General features: G+C 37.5%; 1 protein-coding gene across 4 annotated transcripts; it reads left to right on the forward strand.

Moving 5' to 3' along the window:
- On the forward strand, positions 1 to 25,575 carry ZNF382 (zinc finger protein 382). Of its 4 annotated transcripts, none has more exons than XM_008579477.1 (5): positions 1 to 68; positions 194 to 267; positions 2,529 to 2,680; positions 2,865 to 2,957; positions 23,453 to 25,575. In XM_008579477.1, the coding sequence occupies exons 3-5, from the start codon at positions 2,542 to 2,544 to the stop codon at positions 24,871 to 24,873; spliced, it is 1,653 nt and encodes a 550-aa protein (XP_008577699.1). In that variant the 5' UTR covers positions 1 to 68; positions 194 to 267; positions 2,529 to 2,541; the 3' UTR covers positions 24,874 to 25,575. The 4 variants fall into 4 exon arrangements, with proteins under 4 accessions (XP_008577699.1, XP_008577700.1, XP_008577701.1 ...); XM_008579478.1 differs by having other exon boundaries at positions 7 to 68; positions 2,554 to 2,680; XM_008579476.1 differs by lacking the exons at positions 1 to 68; positions 194 to 267 and having other exon boundaries at positions 276 to 2,680.
- The last annotated feature ends 337 nt before the right edge of the window (positions 25,576 to 25,912 follow it).

Raw genomic sequence — 25,912 nt, forward strand, 5'->3', positions numbered from 1 at the left:
CGCTGCGCTCTCAGCGCCGCACTCTCCCGAGTGCTCCACGGGGCGGCCCCCATCTAGTTTTCTGAAAGGTACACAGAGTGGGCAAGTGCTGAAACGGGGAGAAGTAATGCAGATATAACTGAGTTATTCTGGGATATGTAAGTCAAGTGTGATCTCACATGGCTCCTGTATCCCTCCATCTTTGTTTTCTCAGGATTCTTCATTTTTCCAAAAGAAGAGCTCAAAAGAGAAGGTTCATCTCTTACAAATCTCAAAATCATGTCTCAGGTGAGATGATTTTTTCCTCTATTTCTGAAATAACTTTTTTTTCAGGGTATATGAACATTTGCTTCTCTATCCTTAAACTTCCTGGATATTGGGATTTGCTTCCGTGAAACCGATCTCACTCCCATATGAGAGTGAGGCAAGCAAGCGGCATGGGGTGCAATATTTAAGGAGTACTGTCAGGGATGTGCCTTCCTAAATTTTGCTCCCTAGCTGCCTCACCTGCCTCGCCCTATTCCCAGCCGTGTTCCCAGTCTCTCCATTCCAACTAGATAAACTTAAGCCTTCCCCAAGTGCACCTTCTAGTTGTAGCCAGTGTTCATATATCGATTGGGTGTATCATACATCATCTCCTTTCTCAGTCTTCTCACAAAAGTACTGCTAGAACAGAAAGAAAAGTACTGCTTGATTTAAATGGAAATACATAACTTGAATGAATCTACCTTGTCTTGACACTGATTTGAGATCTAAGTTGTGAACCTAGTTTTTGCAGTGATGTGATGGGATGTAGAATTGGTAGATCACATTATTAGTTTGTGGGAAGATGTCCTGTTTTGTGAGGTTTTCAGGATGTAGATTTGATTGCAGACTTGTATAGAAACCAGGTTTTGTGTTCGTTCTATTTTATCCATGTCTGTCAGGAATTCCTACACTGGAATTGCTAACAATTCACTGGAATTGTGGCCTTCCAGTGAAAACCTTTCCAGAAGACCTTTCCGGTATTCCAATGCTATAAAATAAGATTTATTCTTTTTAGTTTCTTCTAACTTTTAATATGTGGGTGCAAGAGAAGGAAATACATAGGCTAGTCTACTCTTGAAATATTCTACTTTTGAATCAAAGGTGCTTTGTCCTGTTTTTTATATCTTTCTTTCAGAAAATTTCTCTTCATCTACCATCCTTTAAAATATTGGTTTTCCCCAGATGCTAATTGGTCCTATTCTCTTCAGTCTTTTTTTCTGTATGCACAAATCAGATTCACTCTCAAGGCTACACTTATCGATTCTAGTGACTCTCAGAAACTTCTCTTTATTCTAGATCTCTGTCGAGAGTGTCAGAACAACATGTTCAACCTCCAGTAGCTATCACTACTTGTATGTTCCATAGACACTTCAAGTACATTTCCAAGATTTATCTCTTTACCTCCTTTGGTTCAGCCTATTCTTTCTGCCATTTCTCATTTCTATTTTCTAGTCCCAACACTCACACACTTGCCTATGCAGATATCCCAAGAGCTATGCATCTCATTTTTCTACCCTACAACATTTATGACCAATTCTGTTGTACTTATCATGTAGGAACCAGTTGTCCTCTGTCAGCCCATTAATATCACCTCATCTAGGCAGCATGTCTTACAGTGGTTACTTAATTGTCCTTCTCATTTAAGACACCTTAAGCCTTCTCCAGTCTTCAAGAGTATTGCCTCTAAAGTACAAGTTTTATCATATAATGTGTATTATGTTTCTTCATGTTATTTTAAATCCTTAAAGCAGCGTACCCAAAGTGGGGCATGCATCACAGTGGAAGACAACATATTGGAAGGAAAGAAAATAGTAACAGTTCACACTCAAGAGCAGTAATCATTAACAATTTGGATTGTTGCTTACTAATGATTTATAAATAACTACAATATGTTGGGAATGTGCTCAGCATATTTTTAATACCACTGCTCTGTAGGAACAAAATCCAGTAGTATTCTATAATATGCCCACTCCATATTACCTTTTCCTTTTTAGAGCTCAACCACTGTTTCATAACATACTGTGCCTTTTGCTGTTTTCTGAATTTACTAACTGGTTTTCTTCTCCCCATGAATTTTTAAAAGCTGATGCCCTGTATTCCTACCAAACAAATTCATTGTGAGTACAAAATTTTTATGTCCTCAATGAAGCCTTGGAGTACAAAATGAAATTTTTCTTTGCTTTCAGATACTTTCCCATGTATGTATTTCTGTCATTGTACCTGTAATACTGATTGAGTGCATGTATTTACATGTATGACTCTCTCTTAGCCTGTAACTTCTCATGAGCAGGGTCAGAGTTTTATTCATTTTGATCTGCCAGGCAGCCAGTCACATTCAGGACAAATAGTGTGAGCTCAGTATGTATTTTTAGTATGAGATAATAAGTAAATACAGGTGAATGTATTTTCAGAGAGCATTTTCTACAACATAAAACACAAAGTGAGAAAACTAGTCTGACCACTGAATGTTGTCAGAAGTAGGTCTCCAGTATGTAGTTCTCACCCATTTCCAATCACTTCAGGATGAACTAGAGTATGCCCTTACAGGGATCAGTGTCATTCAAGGATGTGACTGTGGACTTCACCCAGGAGGAGTGGCAGCAACTGGACCCTGCTCAGAAGGCCCTTTACAGGGACGTGATGTTGGAAAACTACTGCCACTTCATCTCTGTGGGTAAGGAACACTCCTTGAATCTTTCAGTGTTATATATCTCCTTTCAAGAATTCCTGAAACATATGGAACTTTCAGGGATCAGAGGTGATGTACCTCATCTACCACCTTCAAGCTGTGCCTTTCTCTTCTTTCAATAGTTTTGAAGTCCATACAGTTTAGACAAAGTCTCATTTTTCATTATCAGGGTTTCACATGACTAAGCCTGACACGATCCGCAAGTTGGAACAAGGAGAAGAGCTATGGACAGAAAGAATTTTTCCAAGTCAGAGCTTCCTAGGTGAGTTTGTCACGTAAAGTCCAGTAGACATTAAATCTCAGGTAGCTGACACCTTTGAATGTTTGTAGGGATCTATTTTTTTTAATTATGGTAAAATATACATAACATAGAATTTACCATCTTAAACATTTTTCAGCATATAGTACAGTGACATTAAGTACGTTCACATTGCTATGCAGCCATCACCACCATCCATCTCCAGAACTCTTCATCTTGCAAAACTGAAACTCTGTACTCAAACAATAACTTCACATTACCAACCGCTCCACACACACACACTCCCTAGCCCCTGGTAATTATCATTCTACTTTCTGTCTCCGTGAATTTGACTACTCTAGACACCACTTAAAAGTGGAATGATATAGTATTTGTCCTTTTTGTGACTGGCTTATTTTACTTAACAATATCCTCAAGGTTCATCCTTGTAGCATGTGTCAGAATTTTTTTCATTTATAAGGATGATTAATATTCCATTGTGTATATATACCACATTTTGCTTCTCTATTTATCCATCCATGGACACTTGGGTTGCTGGTAAATTCTTTTAAAAATTTACCTATTTATTATTATTATTTTTTTTTACATTCTAAGATATTGTTGCAGAGCAATTGGGGTGGAGGGGGAGAGAGGAAGAGGGAGGAGGAATAGGGTAGGAGGACAAGGAAGGGGGAGGGGGCATGGTCAAGGCCCGTAGCAATCCCCTCATTCCAGCAGAGGAGCCCAGGGGGCTTCCAGCAGCGGCCTGGTGGTCGTAGCTGGGCTGGATGCAGACATCGGCAGCCGGGGGTGGGGTGGTGGTGGTGAGGGGGTCATGGCTAAGGCCCTCAGCCCCCTACCACCCCTGCTTAGGAGCCTGGGGTGCTTCTGGAGGCAGCTTGGGGTTGCTTGTATCTTTTGGCTATTATAAATAATGCTGCTGTGAACATGGGTGTACAAATACCAGTTTGAGTAACTGCTATCAGTTCTTTTGAGTATACTCTCATAAGTAGAATTGCTGGGTCATATAGTAATTCTATGTTTAATTTTTGAGGAACCACCATACTGTTTTTCATAGCATCTCCACCATTTTACATTCCCACCAACAGTGTACAAGGTTTCAATTTCTGCACATCTTCACCAACACTTGTTATTTTCTGGGTTTTTTTTTTTTTTCTTCATAGTAGCCATCCTATTAGGGGTCTATTTTTAAAGGCCTGAAATCTGTGAAGTGCTTATACATGGCTGACTTTCATGCCTTTAAAATCTAGATTTTAGATTTGAATATCACTTCCCATGTAAATCTTTTCCTTGTTTGCCCTATGTTTATAGAAATATTTGCTACTATTACCTTACCAAGAATCCATTCCATGCTTTGTAGGTATAATGTACATAGAGATCTTAAGTGCAGAGTTCTTTAAGTTCTGACAGAAGTGTAAACTCGTGTACCTCCCAAAAAACATTTTTTTGTGGACATACTCATATGGGTTTATTTCTCCTCAGTAAACACCTAACAGTTATATTGCTGATTGATAAGGCCCGGTGTATGTTTTACTTTTTTAGAAACTGCCAGTTTTTAAAAGTTACTGTATCATTTTAGACTTTTACTAGCAATGAGGATTTTGATTGCCCCACATTCTCATCTACCTTTGATGTTATCAATTTTTTCATTTTAGCCATTCCAGTAGTATATCTTTTAAATTAGATTTCTCTTATGACCAACGATTAATGAGGTTGAAAACTTTTTCAGATACCTTTTATATCAGAGGTGTCTGTTCAAGTGTTTTAACCAGTTTTTTATTGGGTAGTATGTATTTTTCTTTGAGTAGTAGGAATTCTTTATCTATTTTGTATAGAAATCTTTTGTTCAATATATGTATTGCAAATATTTCCGCTAGTCTGTGGCTTGCCTCTTCATTTTAATGATTTTGATGTCTTTTGATGAGAAGTTTTTAACTTTGATGAAGTCAGTGTATTATTTTTTTCCTTTTATAATTAGTTCTTTAACCTCTCAAATAAATATTTGTCTATTTTAGGTTTTGATGATAGTTCCCTGTATTTTCTTCTAAGAATGTTATATATATTTTCCATTTATGATTAGTTTTATAGTTCACCTCATGTTTTATTTATGATGAGAGGTAGGTTCAAGGATCTGTTTCTTCCATAAGGATACTAATTTGTTCCATTATCACTTGTAGAATTGAATTGCTCTGATGATCATATAGAAAATTGTTTGATCATATTTGTGTCAATCTATTTTTGGATTCTCTATTCTTTCTTTTGATATATTTTAAGTAGTATTGCCAATACCACCTGGTCTTTGATTACTGAAACATTATAATAAGTCTTGAAGTCGGTTAGAGTAACTCCTCCAACTTTTTTTTTTTTTAATTGTTTTGGCTGTTCTAAGTCATTTTCTTTTCAAATACATTTTACAATTGACTTCGTAATTTTTTAAAATAAAGGTACTGGGATTTTTGTTGGTGAGAACTGACATCATAGCAATATTGAGTCTTCTGCTCCATGACCACGCTATAGCTTTCCATTTTAGTTAGCTTCTCTAATTCCTGTAAGCAGTGTTTTATTATTTTTAACATAGAGGTCTTACACGTTGTTCAGGAAATTTATCTCTAAGCTTTTAATATTTTTGATGCTATTGTAACAATAGTAGGATTTTTAAATTTTCTTTTTCCAGTTTGTTGCTAATATATATAATCACAATTGTTTTTTATATATAGACTTTGCATAATTTCTACTGCTTGTATTAAGTATTGTTATTGTCACTGTTCTTTAGATTTTCTACACATAAAACATGTGTTCTTGAAATAAAGACATTTCACTTCTGCATTTGCAAACTTTATGCCTTTCATTTCTTTTTCTTACCCTGTTTACTGGCTAGGACCTATACAGTACAATGTTGAAAAGAAGTGGTGAGAGTGAATATTCTTAGCACTTCACTAAATTTGGAAGGAAAACATTTAGTATTTTATTCTTAAGCCTAATATTAACTGTAGGTTTTTCATTAATGCTCTTTATCAGATTCTGAAAGTTCTCTTCTTTGCATAGTTTTCTAACTGTTGTAATTGTGGGTGGATATTGATTTTAACATATGCTCTTTCTGCATCTGTTGAGATTATCATTTTATTTTTCTTCTTCAATCTGTTACTACACTGTATTACTTTGATTATTGGACTCCTGAGATGAACCCCACTTGGACAAGATGCATTATCCTTCTTAAAGATTGCTGAAATCAGTTTGATAATATTTTGATAAGCTATTTTACAAGGAATATTGGTCTGTAGTTTTCTTGTAATATCCTTGAAAAATTTTTGTATCAGAGTTGTGTTAGCCATATCAAACAAACTGGGGGCACTTCTTCGTTATTTTCTTATAGAAATTATATAAGATTGGTATTACTGCTCCCTTAAATGTTTGATAAAAATCATTATTAAGCCATCTGGGCTTGCATTTTATTAATAATTCAAGACTTTTGCTTCTAGCCCTGAGGAAGTAACGGAGTCTGGAATTATACATCTATGAGAAACAACTAGAAAACTGGACAAAATTATTTTCCCATATTATCAACCAGAGAAGCAGAACCTGAAAAAAAGAAAAAATATATATTTTCACATATTTAACAATAGGAAGCACATGCCTGGGTTTCTGAGAGAAGAGAAATAAATGAGATGATCCCACTTTATTCCAGGCTTTTATCTAAAGGTATCATTCAGACTGCAGTGCAGAGAGAGAAATCCAAAAAGGCCCTGGCAATTTTACTGACTTGAGGGAACAGATACTGGAGTTCAAGAAAGTTGAGGTGGCTAGAATTTGCAGGATACATTTCCCAAGAAGAGGGAGTTATGCAGAAAAAGAGGTTCTTAAATCTGGGAAGTGTTCCCCTTGAGTCTTTGGCTAAATACAAGCCTACACATGTATATGTGAAACCTCTTGAGACTAGATAAGGATGTGTTCTAAGGAAAATGCTATTACCATGGTGTTGTAAGACAAACAATTCCCATACGCTATTGCACCAGAAATAATTTCCCTTCCTTCAAACTAGAGTGGAGAGAACTTGGTAATACATAAGACGTTAGATAGATACCCTAGAAAGGTCATACCCAATAAATGGGGCTAGATTATCCATAGATTAAAGACTGTGCAAGATTTGTCACAAAAAGAGCTTAAACAAAAGCATTAAAAGGATTAAATCAGTGTATAAGTCTGCTGTGTGTCTTTTCGTTCCTCTAGGATGGGGACACTGAGGTGGAGTTACAAGTGTAATGGGTTTCTCAGAGGTGGCATCTATGAAAGATAAAAGAAGAAAGCAAGGCTAGATATAGAAAGCCATCAGACCATGATAACAGATCTGACACCTATACAATGAAAGGGGGAGGCAAACAGTCTCTCTGACAGAGACTCAACCAACCTAGCAGGGCAGTCTGAAGCAAAGATTGTCCATTAGAGGGATCCCTCATGAGCAGAAATGGCCAACCTCTAGTACCCCTCAGTGTTCAGTCATTGCATGGGTACTTTCTGGGAAGACCCTGGCTTGGTTCAAAATCTGAAGAGCATCCTGAAAATGCTACAGTTGGAGGCTGTCAGTGCTGTTCTTGCACATGAATGACAAGTTCTTTTTTGAAGGGAGGTCCTATTGGTTCAACTATGGCTGCCATAGAATGCCAGAAAAAACAACAAAAAATCCCCACAATAATCTTCATGAGAATGCAGCCATATCTTGAACTCAACAACATTAAATTGATAATGTCTGACATCCAACCAAAAATTAGACATATGAAGAAACAGGAAAATATGACCCAAAACAGGAGAAAAATCAATCAATTGAAAAAAAAAATCAGTTAACAAAAACAAGACTAAAAAGGTAGAGGCAGTAGGATTTGTAGACAAGGATGTTAAAACAGCTATTATAAATGTCTTCAATATCATCAAGAATGTAAAGCAAAAATGAACTCAATGAGGCAAGATAGCAAATATGGAGATAAGAATCAAATGAAATATCTAATGATAATTCAATATCTGAAATAAAAAGGAAGAACCAAGTATATGCTGTATATTTATAAAATGCACATTAGGGCCGACCCCGTGGCTCACTCGGGAAAGTGCGGCGCTGGGAGCGCAGCGGCGCTCCCACTGCGGGTTCAGATCCTATATAGGGATGGCCGGTGCACTCACTGGCTGAGCCTGGTCACAAAAAAGGACAAAAAAAAAAAAAAGAATCAAGCCTACTTTTGGGCCAGCCTAGTGGCGCACTGGAGAGTGCGGTGCTCCCGCCGAGGTTTCGGATCCCATGTGGAGACTGGTTCCCGCTCACTGGCTGAGCGCGGTGCGGGCGCAACACCGAGGGTTGCGATCCCGTTGCCGGTCAGTAAAAAAGACAAAAAGGAAAAAAAAAGTGCACATTAAATATAAAGGCACAGATAGGTTGAACATAAAAAGATGAAAAAACATGCCATGCTGTCTTTTGGTTGTCCCATGTGAGGATGGGATCAAACCCTCCACCCCCAGAATTTGGTTCAGATGTCTAGACTGAGATCTGATGTAATAAGCCTTTCTGGGGAGAGCTGGGAAGATACCCACTCTGGTCTTTAAATGACTTGATAGAGCAAGGAGGGTTATCTTGCTCTGGTTTTTATTGTGGTCTGTCTTTACTGTTTACTGTGGTTAAGAGGTGTATCAGGTAGGGGTTCTCCTACTTGTGGGCTACAGTTTGTGTGGTTTAACCTCCAGTCAGCAGCAACAAAGAGAGCATGTGGGTTTTATTACTGGCTTGCCCAGGTGTGGGGTAGGAGAGTTTTAAAAAGGGGCAGATCTAGATAGTTGTCAGCAGTAAGACATCAAAAATGGAGTCAGACTCTATTACACATGCAAACACTAAACAGAACAAATAGGAGTGGCTGTATATCACAAGGAGATTTCAGAACACAGAATATTATAGCAATTTAAGAGGGACACATCATCAAAAGTTATAACAGCCCTTAACAGAGCTTCAAAATATGTCAGTGTTTCTCACTTTTATCATTATTAACCTCCTAAGGAGACTTTTAAGAGATTTTTTTTCTAATCACCTACCCCATGAAATTTCAATACCATAATCTGTTTATGTTCTGTTCCCCTTTAGATGGCCACAGATCATTGTAATATCTAAGATGCTATTTTTTTTTTCCATTCTCTCCATATCCAATTTTTGCTCCTTTGGGAGCAATATCACTCCCACGGAGAATGCATGAACTATGTGAAGCAAAACTGACAAACCTAAAAGAAACAATATAATTATAACTTGAGATGTAAACACCTCTCCCTCAGTAATTGAGAGATGAAGAGGCTATAGGAAGCTTGAAAAGCAGTCAATCAATTGTACTTAGTTAATCTTTATAAAATATTCTACATGTAATATTCACCAACATAGACCCTATATGCTGGGCCATAAAACAAAGATTAACCAATTTAAAAGAAATGAGATCATAACTTTACCACAGTAAAATTAATTTAGAAATCAAAAATATAAAGATATCTCAATTTTCAAATACTTAGGGAATATAAATCACCACATTTCCAAATAATCTGTGGATCAAAGAAAAAATCCTAAAATGGAAGATATTTTGAACTGAATGATAATGATGTGCTGTGTTTTCATGGGGAATGCAGCTAAAGCAGCATTTAAAAATTGTTTATCCCTTTAAATTAAGATCTAAAATCAGGAATCTAAGCTGTCACCCTAAGTAGCTAGAGAAAGAAAAGCAAATTAAATTCAAAGTTAGTAAAAGGAAAAATATTAATAAGGACTAAGGCAGAAATTAGTGAAATACATAATGGAAGAACAGTATAGAAAAAGTGAAGCTATAAGCTGATTCATTAAAATAATAAATACAATTAGTAAACCATAGCTATTATAGACTAATCAAGAAAAAAAGAGAGAAAATACAAATTACCCATATCAAAAATTAAAGAGGCTTCATCGCTACAGACCCTGCAGACATTTAAAGGATAATCAGGGAATACACAAACAATTTTATGCCAACAACTACTGTAGGAGAGGACACTCCCAACTATTTTGTAAGGCCAGCATTATCCTGATACCATAACCAGACAAAGACACTATAAAAATAGAAAACTACATACATACCATATCCCTCATGAAACTAGGTATACAAATCCTTAATAAAAGATTAGAAAACTGAAACCAGCAACATTTAAAAAGGTTAGTACATCGTGACCAAAAAAAGTTTATCCCAGGAAAGCAAAATTGGTTTGGTATTCAAGTCAATCTATGTAATTTGCCATATAAAGGTGAAAAAGGGTCTAAAATTAAGGATCTAAGCTGCTACAATGAGTAGCTAATGGAAAAATAGGAGAAAACCTATATAATCATCTCAGTTGATACAGGAATATAATTAAAACAAATTCAATTCCTATTTATTACAGACCTTTAGGAATAATTAGCAATCCAAGAAAATTTCCTCAGCTTCATACAAGATATCTTTGAAAAACTTACAGCTACCGTTATTATACTCAATGCTCAAAAACCTTAATGCTTTTTCTCTAAGTTCAAGAACATAGAAAGGATGCCCACTATCACCACTGTTTTTTTTTTCCCCTTGGACTTTCTTTTTTTAAAACACCACTTTGTGGAGGTATGATTAACATACAAAAAGCTGGACATATGTGTACAACTTGATGAGTTCAGAGATGAGTAAACTCCCGTGAAACCATCACCACAATCTATGCCATAAACCTATCCATCACCTCCAAAAGTTTTCTTCCACTCTCTTTATTATTCTTTTTTTGTGATAAGAACACTTAACAAATAAGACCTACCCTCTCAGCAAATTTTTTTTTTTTGTCTTTTTCCGTGTCCGGCAACGGATCGCAACCCTCAGTGTTGCCCCCGTACCAGACCGGGGACCGGCCACGGGATTGCAACCCTTGGTGTTGCCCCCGCGCCTCGCTCAGCCAGTGAGCGGGAACCGGTCTGTATGTGGGATCCGAACCCTCGGGCGGGAGCGCCGCCACGCTTCCCAAGCGGCGCACTATCCAGTGCGCCACCGGGCCGGCCCCTCAGCAAATTTTTAAGTATACAATATAGTATTGTTAATTATAAGCACTATGCTGTACAATAGATCTCTATAATGTATTCATCTTTTATAACCAAAACTTCGTACTCTTTAACTAATACCTCCCTGTTTCTCCCTTCCCTCTTCACCACTTCTGTTCAACATTGTACTAGACTCAAGTCAATACAATAGCCAGTACAATAAGTCAAGAAAAAGTAGTAAAAGGATGGGCCGGCCCGTGGCTCACTCGGGAGAGTGTGGTCCTGATAACACCAAGGCCACGGGTTCGGATCCCATATAGGGATGGCTGGTTAGCTCACTGGCTGAGCGTGGTGCTGACAACACCAAGCCAAGGGTTGAGATCCCCTTACTGGTCATCTTTAAAAAAAAAAAAAAAACGTGGCTCACTCGGGAGAGTGTGGTCCTGATAACACCAAGGCCACGGGTTCGGATCCCATATAGGGATGGCTGGTTAGCTCACTGGCTGAGCGTGGTGCTGACAACATCAAGTCAAGGGTTAAGATCCCCTTACCGGTCATCTTAAAAAAAAAAAAAAGTAGTAAAAAGATAAATATTAGAAAGGAAACTGTCTTTAGATGTAGGTGACATGAATGTGTACATAGTAAATCCTAAAGGATCTCCCCCCACCCCCAACAAAAAAAGGAACTGTTAAAGAAAAAATGATTCACAACACTGTTACAGACAATAAGGCAGACTTTATTCAGGACTATTGCAGTAGGTATAGGCACTACTGCAGTGGGGTTTTGCTGCAGGACAGAAAGATTGGGCTCAACTCCAAATACAACGAGGAAGAGTGGGAATTTATAGCCAAGGAGCAGAGTGGAGTTTGGTTGATGGAAAATTATGAAGAGGGTAGGGTAATTCTTGCTAAACTAACTTGACAGAATTCTTGCTAAAGGCAGGCCAGGGTGATCATGTATCGCCTGGGGGATGAAGAGAGTGATCAGATATTGAGGGTGGGGGATTCTGGCTAAACCACATTGACAAGATTCTTGGTAAAACTGGGCTGTTGGAGGACATGCTCAAGAATGGGTCCTAGTTGGGCTCACAGAAGGTTTTTAACTATTAGTAACCTTTCTTTTAATAGAGAAAACTAGGATGTAGACAGTTGTGAATTATCTGCTACATACCAGCATTCAGTAGCAGGCTAGCAAATGTTATGAATACATCACCTCACAACTTTATAGATATGTTTCCTTGTAATACAATTTTTCAATACTACATATTATGGTTTTTCAAATATATTTAGCCTTTCTATACTATATGAAATAAGAAGCCAAAACTATATAACTTAACTTAGGTTCAGTAATGAATGTTTCAGTAGTTTATCTTACTTAGAAATTATAAATAAATATTTATTACTTAGCTTGACTCTAAAGTTGCAGATTACCAAGAAGATCTTGGAAACTGTTTTTAGGCAGATATTATAAAACAATTACATTTACGTTCTGTAAAAACATGCATGTTTTTTGTTGAAGAGTCCGTTCATAAAACTTTTCTTCCACTTACATCAACCTAACACATGTTGTCTTAATTATGCTTGGATTGTTCATGAAAATTTCATAAGACATTAAACAAAGCTAGTGATCATCTCAAGTTATTTCCCTGTTAACTATTTTTACAAAATATGCATGTAAGGCAAGTAAAAGCAAAAAAAGAAAACCTAGAAAGTTAAATACATGGGTTTTTTTTTAATTGCCATGCTTGATATACATGAAATAATGGATATCAAACAATTTATTTTTATTGCATGTTTACTTGTACATTTGTCCATAGGTTGAATTTACAATTTTTACAATCTTAAATATCCAGTAAATACAATATTAGCTTATATGACTAGTAAAGCCAAATAGTATAAAAATGTATGCTCCTATTATACTTAATGCTGATAACTCAAAATATACACCTCTTTTTTTTTTTTTTTTTTTTTTTTTTTTTTTTTTTTACATGGGTTTTTTTTTAATTGCCATGCTTGATATACATGAAATAATGGATATCAAACAATTTATTTTTATTGCATGTTTACTTGTACATTTGTCCATAGGTTGAATTTACAATTTTTACAATCTTAAATATCCAGTAAATACAATATTAGCTTATATGACTAGTAAAGCCAAATAGTATAAAAATGTATGCTCCTATTATACTTAATGCTGATAACTCAAAATATACACCTCTTTTTTTTTTTTTTTTTGTCTTTTTTCTTTTTCCGTGTCCGGCAACGGATCGCAACCCTCAGTGTTGCCCCCGTACCAGACCGGGGACCGGCAACGGGATCGCAAACCTCGGTGTCGCTCCCGCGCCTCGCTCAGCCAGTGAGCGGGAGCCGGTCTGTATGTGGGATCCGAACCCTCGGACAGGAGCGCCGCCGCGCTTCCCAAGCGGCGCACTATCCAGTGCGCCACCGGGCCGGCCCCATATACACCTCTTTTTATTAAACCAACAATATTAAGCTAATCTTATTTACCAAAGTTTTAGCTAAGTCACATGAACTTGAAAGGCATTTGGGTTAGTTCCTATATTTCTGGGGATTTTAGGAATATTTAATTTATACAGGCACTCATTTATCTCAAACCATTTGAGTAGAATTCCTTGAAGGGACTTTATAAATTAACTTGGCAGTACCATCTGGATGTAAGAAAATATCACATATATATAACATACATACATAGACATACGTAAACATACAGACAGACACAAACAGGGATCTTATAGCCTTCATTCTAAAATGTTAGCCACAAGTCAGTAAAATACCATTATACGCTGTCATCTTTGCTCCACTCTATATTTTTATCTAAATTGTGTTTCTGACAGATGGAAAAAGTTAAAGTTACCTGTTCAATATGAGGGCTAATGCTGTTTACCAATATTTGTGGAGGAGATTTTTAAGATTTTTATTTGCCCTGTTATTTAACCTTCTGGAAGCTGTGGCCTTAATTTTAGATGAATGACTGAGGAGACATGTAGTGGTTGTCTGGGTGTCTCTAAAGCCCAAATGAGTGGATAAAATGTCCAGTTTGTTTCTAAGCCACAAATAGTTGCTTTTGGAAGTCCCTGAGTCCCTTGAGAACCCCCAATGTTGGTCAGGGGACCTAAAGTTCAAGTGACCAAAGGGACTAGAATAGGAAGTGAAAGGTCTGACATGGGTAGACAGAGGTATGGAGGAGGTAGAGATATGAAGGGGGACATATCAAAGGACTCAAGAAAATGGAAGGGACGACTGAAGGTGGTAAGCGGAGGAAGGAGGAGCAGAAGCAATGGGAAGGGAGAGGTCTTATAAGAGCCAGTTTGGGGAGATTTTAAGTTTCCAAAGAGGCTGCAGAAGCTCTACGTTATCCTTAGTAAAATCAAGCCAACAAGAAAGGATGTTGGCAGAGCTTATATCAGCAGGGACCATATACCATCAACTGAGAATTTCCCATGAAAGAAACTGGATCAAATAGAGCGAATAGAGAGGCCTCACAGTCAGGAATTTTCTACCCAGGGAGTCAGGAAGTAAACTCCCACTTAAAAGAAAGAGCCAGGAAGAAATACTTCCAGTCCAGGGAGTCAGATAGTAACCCCCACTCAAGACAGAGAGACAGGAAGAAAGACTTCTAGCCTAGCAGGTACCTTTTAAACAAAGAAGCCTGCGCCTCTAACCCAGCTGCTGCTTGCCTGTGCCTCTAACCCAGCTGCTGCTTGCCTGGGACTCTAACCCAGCTGCTGCTTGCCTGGGACTCTAACCCAGCTGCTGCTTGCCTGGGACTCTTACCCAACTTCTTATAAACAGGAAAACCTGGGACTCTAACCCAGCCCCTAGAGTATACATAGAATCTTAAGAATCGAAATCTGTCCTTACCAGCTTCAGCGGACATTTGTCCGGAGGAATGGATCAGAAGTCTGGCTCACCAATGGATCTCTGATCAATCAGTCAACAGTGAAGACGAAGGCTTCAAAGGTGTGCATTTGGGGTCCTGAATGAGAGGTCCAGGGGTCCAGTGATGAATCTGTTCCTATCTGAGTCATGGCACCATAACTGTTAAAGAAAAAAATTATTCTGACACTTGTTAAAGAACAGTAAGGCAGGCTTTATTCAGAGGGACTGCTACAATGGGGTTATGCAGTAGTGGGGGGAGATTGGGCTCAATTCAGAATACAATAAGGAAAAGTAGGAATTTATACAGTGGGAGGGTGGATGGAAAATTACTAAGTGGGTAGGGTAGTCTTTTTGCTAAACTGACCTAACTAGATTCTTGATGAAAGCAAGCCAGGGTGATCAGATATCACCTGGGGGTGGGGGGTGGGGATGAGGACAGTGATCAGATATTGTGGGTGAGAGATTTTGGCTAAACCAACTTGACAGAATTCTTGCTACAACTGGGCTCTTAGAGGACATGCCTAAGTGTGACATTTTTTCCTGAGTCCTTGGATGCAGGCTTTCTTCTAAGACATCGTCCTTTTGGGGTTTCAGTGGAAAGACCTAGGTTTTAGCCACGTTCCTCTAACTTGGCACAGGACTGTAATGAAAAACTCCAGAGCAAAGCAGCTGCTGAAATCTTTGCACAATTCTTTCAGTGTTCCAGCTTTCTTTTTCCCTTTGGGCTCCTTGCAGTCTTGCCCTGCGGAAATGCTGTTAACCAAGGTTTTGAGGGGAGTTTATGCCAACTTTAGGGCTGTCCTTCTATGACTTCTCCGTTCGTAGATTTTGTCTAAAATTATAGTAGCTCTGAACTCTGACCTCTGATTCTTCTGTACAGCAAGACTCACGCTTTCTCCTTGAGATCTATCCCTATGTGCTGCACGAACAAACAGGAACACACAGTGGTAAACCTAGATAAACGTAGATCTTATGCAATGTGATTTCTTTATTTCAAATACTGTATCCCCTTCAGTTTCTGCCTGCTTTTGGTCACCCTTCAGTGCCTTCAAACAAGTTATTTTTTATAGTCTGGAAGAATTTTGATACAGACTTCTTTATCATTACCAGAATCTAGATGTCAAGACCTGCAGTTCCCCAACTTTTTAGTCTTGGGACTTATTTATATTCTTAAAATTATTAAGGACTTAAAAGAACTGCATGTCTGTCTGTGTGTACCCTATTAGAAATTAAAAGAGAAATTTTAAACATAGTCACTTATTAATTAATTTGAATATTACAGTATAAAAAATAAATTCATTACATGTTGACACAAAATCATATTTTTACAAAAAGTAACTATATTTCTGAAAAGAAAAAATAGAAAGTGGCATTGTTTTACATTATTGAAATTTATCTAATATCTGGCTTAATTGAACATAGCTGATTTTCAAATCTGCTTCTGCATTTAATCTGTTGCAATATGTTGTTTTAATTGAAATTGATGAAGAAAATCTGCCCTCATGTATATGTAGTTTGGAAAGAGAAATTTTAAAATCCTTTTTAGATTGTTATGGATATTCTTCACTGACACTATACCCAAACTTAACAATTCATAGTTCCTTGGTTCCATAGTTAGTTGCAATATATAATCTTAAACCATAACAATGAACATTTTATACACTATTTTATAAAAACCCAATGGTCCATCTTGCACTTTAAGTAGATGTTTTACCCATGCATTTTTTGGTAATTGTAGTGAATTGAATTATGTCCTCTCAAAACTCACTGAGGCTTGAATTGTCTCCAAAGCTTTATGTGTTAGAAACTTAGCCCCCACTGTGACTGTTAAGAGGGTGGGAAATCCTATTATGTTAATTGAAAAGTGGAGCCTTGAAGAGGTGATTAAATTGTAGGACCATGCAGCACTGAATGGATTAAAAACGGTGGTCAGGGGCATGGTTCTGAGGGCTTTAAAAGAAGAGGAGAGTCTGCCTTTCTCTCTGCTCTCTCTGCTTCCACCATCTTGCAATGTGAGACCCCTGAGTCACTGTCGCCACCACCACATGGACTTTGGACTTCCTAGCCTCAAAAACTACAAGCAATAAATTTCATTTTCTTTATAAATCACCCAGTTCCGTGTATTCTGTTATAAGCAACAGAAACGGACTAATACAATATTAATGAGAAATACCTGTTTTATGACATGGGAATGGAGTGAGGTAATAAATATGTAAGTTAAGAAAAGGGCCACATGGGCAGATATCCCATAATAATATATATATATTTTTGGCTGCTGGCAAGTATGGGGGTCTGGACCCTTGACCTTGGTGTTATGACACTGTGCTCTAAGCAACTGAGCTAACCGGCCAGCCTTCTTCACCCAGTTCACTGTACTTTGTGATAAGCAACAAAACGGACTAATACAGTAATATTACGTATTGGTCACTTGGAAAGTATCTGCTCAATTACTCATACACATCTTCTAAACTTTGACACATTGTCATATTCAGTATAAAAAACCAAAACCCACATTTGTTAATTTCATCAGCGATCTCATCAGAAAAGTCATTAAGTATTGAGAAGCTGACAGACTCAAAGCAGGCTTCCAATATGATGATCTTTATTTGAAAGATTGAATTTTATCAGTGGCAAAAATTATTGGCAGATATTTTCTTTGAAGTGACAGGCTCACTTTGTTCATTTTCAAGAAAATGTCAGATACCTATGTCTGAATAATATTCAGTTGTTTACTACTGAGTAAAAATGCTGTTCCCCCCCAAAATGGATCTTCTTTTCTCAATTCAAATAATCGCACCAGTACTTTTCCTTACAGAATATATTATACTCTGATACACAACAGAAATGCTGTATGCATACTTCTTTAACTGTCACACAGAGTATTGAAAAGATGTGTACTCAAGGATGGAGATCTAATAAGTCATTTTTTTCTGCTCTATCAAAAATATTAAGTGAAACTTTTTCTGAGTACATGGCAGTTAGACATGCAGTGATTACTATTACAGATTAGTGCCAGCACTTTGATTTATGCTAACATGCCAGAATTTTACCCACTGTATTAATCATATATTTGATTTCCTATATTTTATAATATCCTATAATATCTCTATAGTTTTTTTGACATCTTTGGGGGGCCTTGCTACTTGGGGAGAGACTGTCCCTCCGAGAGCTAGCTAATTCCTACAGATAGTAAACAACTTGTTTGTGAGCCCACCTTTCATATACAAACCAACCAGTCCTTAGTCCATACCCCAACCACCTGCTTTATCCAATTCTCACATACCAAGCCGTTATTTTCTCTGCCCTAACTTACCCAGGGTCAGGTATCAGATGAATAGGGACCACCCGTATAACCCATAGCTTGCTGACACCATTCAAATTAGACAATCCTAAATTATTTCCTCTGCCCTGCCTTGCCTTTCCCCCAGAAACCCCAGTAAAGGTTCTGGCCTAGGCTTCCCCTTGCTCCTTCTGCCACCTGACCAAACTTGGTGCTTCCCCATGTGGTCCTGTATAGCATGGCATGACCCCTCCTCTCAGGAAAAGTAAATAATAAAAATCTTCCAATGGCATTATCTGCCCCATGTTGTCACTTAGCTACTTCCATAAGTTAAACTCCCATTGGTACAAATGAGACACCCATCATTGCTTTTGCCCCATTAGTACAAATATAAACACAGTAAAAAACACAAATGAAGTCTTGTTGATGAAAATAGTTTTGACTTGCAGATACTCCCCCTCACCCCCAACAAAAGGGTCTCAAGTACCACATGCTCATGAATCACCTTGGGAACTGCTGGTTTAGATGTTTCTTGTTTTCGTCTTTCTTTAGCATTTCAGTCCTCTATTTTCCTTCTTTTGTTATAGTCTCCTATTTATAAGCATTCTTAAATCTATCCAAAAAATAAAAAGGAAATCGTTTTCTAATATTTTTCTTCCTCTTAGTTCTCATTTTCTTTCCTTTTCCTGTGCAATGCCATATACTTGTTTCCTGCACCCAGCCTCACGTCCCATTCTTACCCTGAGACCTACCATCAGATTTCAAAATCCATATGCCTCGGGCCAAAGCAATAAATTCAGGATCATGATTTCTTTCCAGTAAACCTTTGTGCTTTATATCATAGTGCTGAGCATCATTCCTGATAGCTACCCACATCGATTTAGGTGAAAAACACTCATTCTCAACTTATTTCCTTGAGTGCCTTTCTATGTCTTGGTTGCTTTTCTTTCCTTTATCTATATTGGCTAGGACAGTATATATTTGTTGAGTAAATGAATCTTGTTTCATTAGGCTCTCATCGGTGTCTTTCTTAAAGTATCTTTCTTCCCCCTCAGTTTTTGTCTTTATGAAAGTCCTGCAAGTTATAATAATATGACCCATTCTCAAATTGCAATTTCCTTGTTTTATGTGAAAGGCTTTCAAATAGGCACTTAAGCTCATTTCTCCCACTTGATCTTTTTTGGTATATTTTAATCTGCCTACAGGAATATGACTATCAGTTGTCTTTTCCTTTTGGTTATCAGTATATCAGAAATAATAGTCATTATATTTATTCTTACCTGTTCTTTTGTTACTATAATCTTTTTTTCTTCAAGGAGGTAATACTTTTTATTTTAAAGAAAATGTAATTTTATTAATTTTTTTTTACATTCTAGGATGTTTTTGCAGAGCAGTTGGAAGGGAGGGGGAGAGGGGAAAGGGAAGGAAATGTGATGGAAGGAGGAAGGAGGTGGGGTAGGATTGAGTCCTGTGGCACCCCCCTCATTCCCCCGGGAGAGACTGGGGGGCTTCCAGCAGTGGCTTGGTCATTGCCGGGCTGGGTGCAGATGTCAGGGGGGTGTGGCAAAAGCCCTTTCTCGCCACCACCACAGCTCAGGAACCCAGGGCCCTTCCTTCTGCAGCTTGGTGGTCATTACTGGGCTGGTTGTGCATGTCAGAGGGGGGGGCATGGCCGAGGCCCAAGGCCCCCCACTGTCCCTGCTCAGGAGAGCCCAGGGTGCTTCATGCAGTGCCTTGGTGGTCACCTCTGGGTTTGTTACCATAATCTTATGTTTATTTATCCTTATTTTGTTCCCATAATCAGCCCCAGTAATATCACATTGATTCCATCATCTCTGCTATACTTTTTAATGGTCTCTCCACAATTTGTGTTATATCATCTCACTCTGTAAAATATCTTTCATCCTCTCATATTCTCATTTGCCACTGACATCTTCAAAACATGAGAGCCATATTATTTTAGGAGTGGACTGCTGTAATTACCCTTCAAATTTGTCATGATTCTTCCAGTTTTTTCACTTTATACTGCCAATATACTAAACGCTTGTTATATGAAATTTACATCCTGACTTTTTCAAGGGCTAACAGAATAGTACCCTATTTGGTCATTCCAAATGCATTTCTCTCTCTGACTGAGAACTCTTGCTAATCTCTATTTGTTTGAGTCTCCTAAATATACTCCATATAATTGATTTTATTCCTTATAGCTGGACCTTTCATTATATGATAGATACTATATGTTTCATAGAGATACTTGTGAAGTTAGTGTGTACTGTAGTACACACAAGACCAAACTCGCGACTGACACCATCTATAAGACCACCCTTAGTTTCAATAATTTGCTAAAGGACTCTCAGAACTTACTGAAAGCTGTTATATTCACAGTTACAGTTTGTTACAGGGAAAGATTAAAATCAGGCAAGGGAAGAAACACATAGAGCAGAGTCCAGGAAAGCACCAAACTTGCAGCTTCTGGTCATCCTTTCTCTATGGAGTCATAGACAACATTACTTTCCTGGCAACAATGTGTGACAATATGTATAGAGTACTGTCAACCAGGAAAGTTCACCCAAGACTCAGTCTCCAAAGTTTTTATTGGGGCTCCAACACATAGGCATGATTGACTGCCCACATGGCTGTTCTCAGTTTCCAGCTCCTTAGGAGGTCGAGGTGATACTGCATGACTGAAAGCCCCCACCCTAAATCACATCATTACTATCTGGCTGGCCAAAGACTCCCAGGAAAACAATATTCCTATTAGCCATGACATTCCAAGGATTACTTTGGAGATTACCTCCCAGAAGCCAAAGGCAAAGGTCAAACCTCTCTTTAGGCAAGGTTAAATCTTTACTACACAATACTATATGTCCTTTGATTGAAAGAACAAGTTTTGCTTTCTCCATGAAATATTACTTAACTGCTATACACAATGTCTTTTCCTTTTTTCTGCATTCCCATTCTAGTTAATGTATGTGAACAGACACATTCTTGGATATGATCTAATAATTTGATACCTGATTCAACATTGTTTTATCTTAGGCTTCTTCATCTGGTTAATAATTTCCCCAAAACAAGGTCCTCCCTTTTACCTTTCCTTACTGTAGCTTGTAATAGAAGCTAGGTGTTCAAAAGTTACCTCATTGATTGTCTGTGATACCATGCAAGGAAAACATATTTCTCATTCATTATATCATTTACTGGTAAGTTCTTTTTAGATATAAGTTCTGAGATCACATCCTGTCACCTCAGATACATGTTAATGTATACTCATAAGTTTCAAAGTAGATAGTCAATAAAATATTGACTTCCAAAAGCATAAGTTTTAGTTGGGAAAGCAATATTATCAAGTTGAGCATTTTACATAGACTAGCCATGTTAAAATACCAGGTTGTTGGAAAATTTCTTGAAATAGATTGTCCAGACCATAATTTTATTCCAGTTACAGAAAATAAGACTGAAGGTAGAAAGACTATGTGAAACCTTTAGGAAAAACTGGAGAGTAGCATGTCCCTGGAGGTGTTTGAGGTTCTTAGGAAGGCAATGTAACTCCAGTTACCAAAACAGATTTGTTTCACTGTTCTAGAACTGCACCTAAGTGGAATTGTACAATATGTACTCTTTTGCATAAAGCTTACTTGAGATTCATCCCTGTTGTCATTTTGTAGCAGTAGTTTGTTTTCCTTTTTATTGCTGAGGTAGTATTCCATTGTATAAATACATGATACAGTATTACCTGTTTACATCTTGATGGATATTTAGGCTGTTTCCAGTATGGGGCTATTATAAATAAAAATGTATGCCATGGGTAAGATGAATCAATTTTTTTAATTGCCCCACCAAATATAGGTAGTAGTAAGGTAACATAGTAAGATATAGTCAAGAATTTGTAGAAAAATCATAGCTAAGGTCAATCAGTGACCTACACATACATTGAAGAATCCAGTCCTTCACAACCCCAATAGGGAATAGTAGCGTTATGTTACTGCATTGGGAAGAAAAGTAAGCTCCTCTTTCCCTAAAACTGAAAAAAAAAAAAAAAGAATTCAGGAAATTGAAAGGTGGAAAAGTTAGAATTGGTGGTCAGGAGAATTTCATTATTGACCATCTCTGTAAGAATAAACTGATGGTAACAGCAAACAAAATACAACAGTGATTACATTCAAGTTGCATACTTTATCTTCTAGTTTATTTTATAATTACAAATGGAAATGTGTTTTCCTGATTCTCTGCTTTCAAGAGAAAATAAATCACAGTTATATGGGGAGTTAGGGCCTAGACTACAGACTAGTGTTTTTGTAAACACTAGGAAATGAGCTTGAGAAAGTTAATTTGCCATGGTTGGGCTAAATGGAAGTGAAGAAGAAATGAGTGGAAGCATTTTACAACACTTATTTAAGCCTGAGGAGATCAATGTGTAGATTTTCATCTCATTGCTTGCTGTTTTGTATCCTTGATAGGCTCACTTCATTATCTCTGAATCTTCCCATTCTATGAACAATCCCCCTTTCACCATTCTTTGTCTTCTGCTAACTTATCCTTGTTTTTATTATACCTTCTCAATGCAGTTTGTATTTATAACATGCCAAAGATACAAGTGTTCTTTGCTTATGCCGATTTTTCCTCATTTTAAAGTGTAGCATGTAACGTGGGAGCCCCAAATCTGCAAGGGCACTTGCATAGTATTTGCCTATTCCAAAAACTCATCCTGTGGCCCAATGGGTAGAGACATTGGTTTATTAGACTTACAAGAGTCATTGACGGTGGCCAGTCAGTCAGAAAATCCACATTGCCATGGGGTACATATAACAGTTGTATAGTGAACAGATCAGAGTAGGGGTATAAATTATTTTCAGGCTTACCTGCAGACCCTCACCCCGCTCACATAACTCAGAGCATGTAGGAGATCTGGCTGAGTAGATAAGTTAGTCTACTCACTGTTCTCCTGGCGTCAGAGTGCTTGTTCATTTACTTAGGGTCCCTGCTCCCTCCAGCCTTCTGTTTGTCTTAAAGGGGATGTGCCTTTCCTTGGGTAACTACCTTGGCCAGGGGTAGTCTCCCAGGGGGAAGGAGGATCTCTGGTATGCACAGGGAGGGGGGAAGAGGGCTATGTCCAGCATTTACCCTACAGGCAGGATTTGTGTTTATGTTTTGTATGTTTTCCCTACCAAGAGGTAATTTATTACAGGCTTCTTGTAGACCACAGTAGCAAGAGAAATAGTCCCATCATGGGTTGTTTATATATAGCATTTATGTGAAGACTTACGGTGCTGTTAATTGTATTCTTTTCTAGAAAATTGGAATGCTGAAGATGTTTTAGTGAAGTTCAGAGAATACCAAGACAAGCATTCTAGATCCATCATATTCATCAACCACAAAAAACTGATTAAGGAGAGAAGTAATATTTATGGGAAAACATTTACTTTAGGCAAGAACCATACTATTTCAAAAACAACACTATGTGAATATAAACCTAATAGAAAGATATTGAAAAATATTTCACAATTAGTAATTAGAAATATAAGCCCTGTAAAACAGAAGTTTGATGAGACTAATGGATGGGAAAAATCACTCCTCAGTACTAAGCATGAGAAAATTCATCCTGCAGTGAGTCTCCATAAACAAACAGAAAGGGATCTCAGTGGTAAACAGGAGCTTATTCAACATCAGAAGGTTCAAACTCCAGAGAAGCCATTTGAACATAATGATTGCGAAAAATCCTTCCTTATGAAAGGAATGTTATTTACACATACTAGAGCTCACAGAGGAGAAGGAACCTTTGAATACAATAAAAATGGAATTACCTTCATAGAAAAGGCAAATCTCAGTGTCCCTCCACATAATCTTATGGAAAAGAAGCCCTCTGTATATAACAAATATGGGAAATTCCTGTACAGAAAGCCTGTTTTTATTATGCATCAGAGAGCTCAAATAGAAGAGAAACCTTTTCAATGTCTTTACTGTGGGAATGGCTTTAGAAGGAAATCATACCTCATTGAACATCAACGAATTCACACAGGTGAGAAACCTTATGTTTGCAATCAGTGTGGAAAGGCCTTCCGTCAGAAGACAGCCCTCACTCTTCATGAAAAAACACATATAGAGGGGAAACCCTATATTTGTATTGATTGTGGGAAGTCTTTCCGCCAGAAGGCAACCCTCACTAGACATCACAAGACACATACGGGGGAGAAAGCCTATGAATGTACTCAGTGTGGAAGTGCCTTTAGAAAGAAGTCATACCTCACCGATCATCAGAGAACTCACACAGGAGAGAAACCATATCAGTGTAATGAGTGTGGGAAGGCATTTATCCAGAAGACAACCCTCACTGTACATAAGAGGACTCACACAGGAGAGAAACCCTACATTTGTAATGAATGCGGGAAGTCCTTCTGCCAAAAGACAACCCTCACTCTCCATCAGAGAATTCACACAGGGGAAAAACCATATATTTGTAATCAATGTGGGAAGTCTTTCCGCCAGAAGGCAATCCTCACTGTTCATCAGAGAATACATACAGGAGAGAAGTCCAATGGATGCCCTCAATGTGGCAAAGCCTTTAGTAGGAAATCAAACCTCATTCGCCATCAGAAAACTCACACAGGAGAGAAACCATATGAATGTAAAGAATGTGGGAAGTTCTTTAGTTGTAAGTCAAACCTCATGGTCCATCAGAAAACCCACAAGGTAGAAACCATGGGAGTTCAGTAAATGATGTGACTTTTTTTTGTAAAATCTTTTTACGTCATAGTAAACCCTGTACTTGATGTTGCTTACAAGTGTAATACTATTCAACAGTTTAAAGTACTATTTATCTCCTGTTTGCCCGCCTATAAAACAACACACACAAAATATATTAGACAGATTAAATGACAAAAATCATTGAAAATAAAACCCCCAAATTTTATTATTAGATTCAATAGACAAAAACTTCTACTGTCAAATTGCTGTAAACATTTTAAATTGCTTGTTTTCAATTTCCATATGTAACTTTTTGTGAACCAGTAATAAGCAGTTGGCCAACTGGCAGTGGTCCATAGACAACACTGTGGATAGAACTGCTTTAAAAGAAAGGAGATGTGAACTATATTTCTCATTGCAAATATGAAATAAAAATTATTTGTTACCTCCTCAAAGTTAACCACAGTTCTGACTTCTAAAACTATAAATTAGTTTTTGCATATTATAAATCTTTATATAAACTGGACTATATGAGTATTATGTATTTTTACATATACAGCTTGTTTTCAACATTATGTCTCTAAGTCTAATCATTAGTGCATGTGGCAGAAATTCATTTTCATTTTACATAGAATTCCGTTATACGTTATCACAATTTATCCATTCTACTGTTGATAGACTTGTACATTGTTTACACTTAGGGTCATAATAAATAATGCTTATGAGAACATATTTGTCTTTTGGTGTACATATATGTATTTCTCTTATGTATATACTTAGGAGTGGAATTGCTGGGCCTTAAAGCATATGAATGGTTCAGTCAGCTTCGGTAGATACTGCCAAACAACTCGGAATGTCCACAACATGAGCGAATTCACTCTGAAGAGAAACAGCTATGAGAATTATCAGTACGGTGGTGGTTCAAACCAGAGGATTCATGCTGGAGGGACTCTATCAATGTTATTGTAAAAACTAGGAATGTGAATATAATGCATGTAGACATGCTTTCAGCCACAGCCCAATTTTAATATAATAACAGACAAATGTAATGAATGTGGGGTTGCCTTTA

The sequence above is a fragment of the Galeopterus variegatus genome, unplaced genomic scaffold (genome assembly GCF_000696425.1).
Source record: "Galeopterus variegatus unplaced genomic scaffold, G_variegatus-3.0.2 Scaffold1894, whole genome shotgun sequence".
NCBI classification, from domain to species: domain Eukaryota; kingdom Metazoa; phylum Chordata; class Mammalia; order Dermoptera; family Cynocephalidae; genus Galeopterus; species Galeopterus variegatus.

Excerpts from the sequence above, each read along its gene's own strand:
- ZNF382 (XM_008579477.1), top strand. The coding sequence starts at position 2,542 with ATGCCCTTACAGGGATCAGTGTCATTCAAGGATGTGACTGTGGACTTC. Across the intron at positions 2,681-2,864 it reads CTGCCACTTCATCTCTGTGG|GGTTTCACATGACTAAGCCT; the intron begins GTAAGGAACACT and ends TTTCATTATCAG. Across the intron at positions 2,958-23,452 it reads TCCAAGTCAGAGCTTCCTAG|AAAATTGGAATGCTGAAGAT; the intron begins GTGAGTTTGTCA and ends ATTCTTTTCTAG.